At 54.0% G+C, this 5922-nt stretch overlaps 1 protein-coding gene across 1 annotated transcript in view; it reads right to left on the bottom strand.

The window, feature by feature from the left end:
• Positions 1–765: 765 nt before the first annotated feature.
• Positions 766–5922, bottom strand: part of Irx1 (iroquois homeobox 1) — a 10274-nt gene continuing 5117 nt past the window's right edge. The window contains exons 5-8 of the mRNA XM_048814195.1: positions 5806–5922; positions 1868–2903; positions 1512–1584; positions 766–1223 (exon numbers count right to left, since the gene is read on the bottom strand). The exon at positions 5806–5922 is cut by the window's right edge and continues 2 nt beyond it. Coding sequence (XP_048670152.1) covers positions 1166–1223; positions 1512–1584; positions 1868–2903; positions 5806–5922 — 1284 coding nt within the window. The 3' untranslated portion in view covers positions 766–1165. The remainder of the gene's footprint in view (positions 1224–1511; positions 1585–1867; positions 2904–5805) is intronic.

The raw sequence follows: 5922 nt of genomic DNA, 5'->3' as shown, positions 1-5922 counted from the left end.
CTTGGCTCACTCGGTGCGCGCGCGCGCTACAGGGCAAAAAAGACGCAGGCCGTGGCACGGAGGTTCAAGGGGCGTCCTTGGCGACCAGACCCCTCCCCTCTTCCTCGACTTTTACCACAGCCACATCTGGCTCACTCGCTCTCCTAGAGAACCCCGGAACCGCAGTGCTTCCAGCACGTCTCTCTGGAGAATTTAAAAGAATCTTCAAAATTTCCAGGTTACGTTTAACCAAATAATTAATTTTAAAAAAATTAAAAATTAAAAATAATTCGGAGAGGTATTTCGTACTGGATTATTTTCGTATTTCACCCAGAAGACAACCCTACACCAAGAGGCACTGTTCAGACTACTTACGAACTGATTTTGAATCCAAATTTCTCCTTTGGGGGGGTGTTTCGAAATTCTTTTAATTTACCCCCATTTCTGCCTACTTAAAAATCACTTTACAAACTGTGTAAAATTGAACTCATTTTTTTCCCAAGAAAGATGTGCCCCAGATAAATGTTTGAATAAGCGTTGAAAAGAATGGACCTGCCAACAAGAAACTGTTCTAGAGACAAAATTAACAAACTCAGCCACCACCACCACAAGCAAATGCCTGTTTGAAACACCGGCTTGCAGAGTGGAAACTCTCTGCAGGCCCTCCCCCAGGAGTCGCTCTCCGCCAGCCACAGGCCTTTGAGCCCTGCCCAGGGTTCCAGGATCCTGGTGCACCCCTCCCACACAGGCTTTGCACAGCCACACACTGCAGCAGGAGCATCGGGCTTCATTTCATTTAGTTTATTAGACAAAAATATATGATTTAGACAAGTTCGCTGACGCGCTATTTACAATCTGAAATCACTCTATATACAGAAAGAAAGAAAGAAACAAACAAACAAACAAAGAAAAAGAAGACACAAGCAGGTGGGGTCATTTACCGAATCGGATAATCAACCCGAGCGTGGTGACAGCCACGGGAGCAGCAGGCAGAGGCCTGGCCACCGGGTCGCGAGCTCAGGGTGGACGAGCCCCTTTCTGCAGGAAAGCGATGGATGAGAGTCGTTGATGTCGTTGTCATATTTGTCCTTTACACCAGTCTGAAATATTTGTCTTAATTCCTCCCTCATCTCCTCCCTCCCAACTCCTCCCCCCTCCCCCCGCAAAAGTAAAAGAAGATCCTTAATCAGGCAGACGGGAGCGCTGCTAGGATCCGCGGCGTTCCCTCCTGCGGGGCCAGCGAGCTGCATGGGAAACACAGCAAAACAAGAAGACACGAGTAATGTCAGTGGATGGACGCTGCGACACCGAGTCGCCACTTCTACCAGCAGAACTCAGTGTGGGGGCTGCAGCCCGCGCCGGCTCCCGGCTCCTGAGAAACTCGAATCGGCTCTGCTGGTCCGGTGCCGGCTTGGCGGATAGCACCTACAATAATGGCTGCACGACCCCCACAGCCTACCCGCCCGCTCTGCCCCGACCTAGACAAGCCCCCAGCTCCACCCGGTCCCTGGGCAAAAGCGAACAGCACTCACTTTTCTCGTACCGGCTGGAAGGGCGATTTTAACGGTTGTGCGGGCGAATCCGGCCTAGGAATGAGGTCTCTCTCTGCGGGGACGGGAAGAGGCAGAAGGTTAGGGTAGGGAGACCCGGGAGGGGGCGGGGCGGCAGCGAAGGAGGCTCCCTCCCCACGCATTCCTTCCCTCTGCTCCGGCAGGTTGGCGGGGGAAACTTCCTCCCCTCCCCCTAGCAGGAGCTGGTCTAGGGGTACAACACAGCCGGTTCCGAGAGCCCTAGGGCCGTGACCTAGCTCGCCCGGCCTTAAGCTTACCCCACCCCTCCCAGATCTGTGTTTTCCTAGCCTCCGTTTGGGTGGACAAGGCGCAGGTACCTGGGAGCGCAGGGCTGCTACGGGCCGAGGCCTTGTCGACGTGGAGCGCCCCGGTGGCAACAGTGACGGGTGGCTGCGGCGGTGGTGGCGCTGGCAGGTGCGGCCCATGGGGCGCGGCGTGGGGCGCTCCGACGCCCAGGAAGGAACGCATGTTCAGCAGCGAGCCCTGTGCTAGGAACGCACCATTGGTCCAGTTGGAGAACTTGCCGATGTGGCAGGTGTACAGTCCGTGGCTAGGCAGAAAAGCGGGGTGTTGCAGCGGCGCACCGGTGGGAGGCCCATGGGCACCCGGATGGCCCGTGGGCGGCGGCGGAGACGCCTTGGGCGCGCCGTCGGGGCTGGTGGCTGTCTCAGCCAGCGACCAGATCTTGGGCTTGCTGTGCGGCGCGCCCTGCAGGCCGACTGCCGCGGCGCCAGGGCTCAGAAGGCGAGTGCTTCCAGGTTCTGGGACATCCTTGGCCAGACCCAAGGGCGAGTCTGGGGGCTTGAGCACGTCGGCAGCTGCTAGCGGCGAGCCCTGATCCCGAGCAAGCGCAGCAGGAGCGGCGGGCGCTCGAGGCGCCTCTGCCTTGTCCTCCTCGTCCTCGTTGCTCTGGTCGCCATCATGTTCGTCAATCTTGTCAATGTCAATGCTCTCCAGGTCTATCTCTTCATCGTCCTCGGCTTTCTCGGGGTCACCCTCAGTGTCGCTACCAAAGAGGGTACCGTCCTCCTGGTCCTTGCTGCGCGCACCCCACGTAACCTTGTTCTCCTTCTTGAGGCGCCGGCGCGCGTTGGCGAACCAGGTGGAGACCTGCGTGAGGGTCATCTTGGTGATGATGGCCAGCATGATCTTCTCGCCCTTGGTGGGGTACGGGTTCTTGCGGTGCTCGTTCAGCCAGGCCTTGAGCGTGCTGGTGCTCTCGCGCGTGGCGTTCTTGGGCCGCCCGGGGTCCCCATATTGGAACTGGCCGTAGGGGTAATAGGCTGGTGCTGTGTGGGCTGCGAAGGTGGCGGGGTGCACCCCAGGGTTGTCCTTGAGTTCATACTGCGAGCCCTACAGCCAGGGCAGAGCGAAAGCAGAGAGAAAGGAAGGAGGTGGAGAGAGAAAGAGAGAGACAGGGAGTGAGAGGTGAGTCCCCTAAGCCGGGAAAGTCGGAGCAGCCACTCTGGTCAGCCCCAGGGCCTCCTAGGATCCCGGATCCACTGGACTTTTGCGGGGCCGGGTATGCTCCCACGCAAGAAGGCCCAATCCACTCCCGGGGAAGGAGCGGGCTCTCAGGTCCTGGAGCTGTGCTTTCCATCACAGAGATCCGGTTTTGTCACTCTAGAAAAACTTCTAGAAACCGTGCATTTCTAGAAGAATGCAGCTAGAGAGTCACAGCTCCCTTGAATTTCCCTAGGCCCCCTCCCAGTCCCCCAACAACTCGTGAAACCCTGATCTCCAAGTTTATCTTATGCTAGCTAGAGAAGAAAACCTTTTAACTAGGCTCATGAAACAGTTCCTCCAAATGCAAAGGACCCAGAACTCAAGCCCCAGCAACCCCACTTTCCTCCCTGAAGGGATCAATTAAAATAAACCACCATGGGTTTTCTTCAGGTCTAAATTCACCCGCAGTTTAAAATGAAAGCACACTCCCTTCACCTCCCAAATTAATCTGCATAAATGATCCCCTCACACTTAGAGGTCTGCAGTGGTGACAGGTAATTTAAAATTTTAATCCTGGCCATCATCACAACAATAACAAAACACCATTTGTTTTTGTTTTGTTTTTTTAAATACAAAAGGAGGGCTTATCCAGTAAAATATTAACGCTGGGGCCTGGAGCCAGTGGCTGCAAGAGGGGAACTGGTTCAGTTTCCTGGGCCTCTTCTCGGTTACTTTATCTCCTAAGTTTGACTTTGATCTGGAGCAAGCAAACACAAACTGTTTGCAAGGCATTCGGAGGCGGTGATTTATTTGCAATCAATATTCTTTTTATCATCAGTAGTAAAACACAGCGAGTCAAATTATCGCATCAGGTTTTTTGGTAAATAACACTTTATCTTTCTAACAACCTCATTAGGCCTCATTATTACCATAAATTGCCCAGACAGACGTTTGCTCACAATTTTATCTTTTGACTTCCAAATACCCAATCCTAATGGCTTGGAAACCCAGGCCTAGAATGGAGTTTGACTTTGGGCTTACTTTCCAGAAATCGGCAGGAGACCTGGAGGTAAAGCACACACTTTGGGGGAAGCACTTAAACTTATCATTCCCTTAGTAAAACAAACAAACAAACAACAACATCAACCGGGAAAAAAACCCCAAAAAACTAGCTTGCCCTTTCCCACTGAACCACAATGCACAAGGCCCTCCCCACAAGCCCCCTCCCCCACAGGCACACAGGCAGAGTTCCCAAATGGCTCACATCTGTATTCAAAATTTTGATAAAAATTACCATCCTCCATGAAATTTCGTCCAGTTACTATGTTAGTGAAGGGGAACACCAGCCTCTTAGAAAGTTGTAAAGAGCACATTTCTTTGACTAATTCCTTAGGTGACTGAGACCACACAGAAACGATTTCTGTGGCCAGATTCGTTTTTGCTTACTCTTTGCAAAATGCAGTTTGCGTTTTTCAATGTATTTTGGTAGTAATTGTAAAGACGACATTTAGGCCTCCTCTCTGCTGGGAATTCTTTTTGAAAGGACACCTTGTAAATCTCTCATCGCTTCCCGGGCATCCCCGGGAACAAAATGGGGGCTGATTTCTCTGGATAGTAGGCGATCTGAAAGGCCTCTGGGGTCCATTTCAGAGAAATAAGCTTTCTTTCCGAACTACAAGAAAAGTTACAAGAAAACATGCGTGCTGCTTTCCTCCTGCACAGTTGGCGGGCATTTAGTCCTGGTCTCTTCTTCGGAAGTGAGGATAATTCGGGGGTGCCTGAAAATTGTGTTATACAGCCCGCAGCCACGCAGAAGGGGCTGCCTCCTCTCCTCCTCGACTCTGCGCCTACCTCGCGATTCATGAGCAGCCCGAAGTTTAAACAGCCCCAACCTTGCAGGGAAACCGCTTACTTGGAGGGACCGACAGGCCAGTGCCCCTGCAGAGAATTAAATTTGCAGCCCCCTCCCCCATCTGACACCCACTGGGACGGGAGACTGAGAAGGCACCATTTATTTTAAGCCCAGGGACACTATTTTCTTTAAGCCTTCATTATGTAACGTGAGAAGTTAAATGCTTTGATACAAATGAAATGAAAACTTTGGCAACTTACAAAAGTAGAAGCTAACACCGTTTCAGACGCCAACATTTAGTTCAACTTTATGTTTTTAAACCTTCAATTTGCACACACGCCATTAAAGGACCTCGCCGTTCTTCCGATGTCTATTGTTAGGGTGATGTTGAGGGACTCTAGCTTTACAGGGTTCCCTCCGGCCAACTCAGACAACTACCTTGGCTCTGCCAAACAGGGAAAAAGCAAGTCTCCTCCATCCAGTTCAGAAGCTGGGAGACCGCGCAAGCGAGGGCCTCGACAAGCAAAGGGAGTCCTGGTAAACTGGGCCAGGCTGCGGGAACCCGTGGGCCTGTCCTGGCTCCCAGGCCGCGCGGGTAGAGTTTCCTCCCGACCTCCAGCGCCGGGCCGCTCACCCCTGGCCTGCTCCAGCGGCCTCTACTCGCGCGCGACACCCTTCCTGGCTGTGGCCTTCCGCCTCTTTGGGCCGAGATGGCCGGGCGTTACCGGCCCAGACTCTCTGCCCTCCTAAGTCCCTGGGGGTCGCGGTCTCCGCCCGCTGATAACCCTCCAGCAAAACATTTCCCGCTCCTAGCCTGGGTCGGGTCTAGGCGTCCTCTGTCCCTCCCGCGCGCCGGGGACCCTTGTTCCCCTTGCCCAAGGCGCCAGGTCCGAGGTTAGAGGCAGGCGAAGACTAGGAGGGCGCGCAGGAGGCCGCGCAGGAGGCCGGTGCACTCACCATCTGCGAGAAGAGGCTGAGATCCGCGGCGTAGGGCAGGAAGGCGCTGTAGTTGGGCGCGCCAGCGTAAGGTCCGGCCGCGGCGTACATGCCCAGCACCGAGGTGACTGCGGCCGC

The sequence above is a fragment of the Marmota marmota genome, unplaced genomic scaffold (genome assembly GCF_001458135.2).
Source record: "Marmota marmota marmota unplaced genomic scaffold, marMar, whole genome shotgun sequence".
In the NCBI taxonomy this organism is placed as follows: domain Eukaryota; kingdom Metazoa; phylum Chordata; class Mammalia; order Rodentia; family Sciuridae; genus Marmota; species Marmota marmota.
This window is presented reverse-complemented; position numbering and strand designations above follow the sequence as displayed.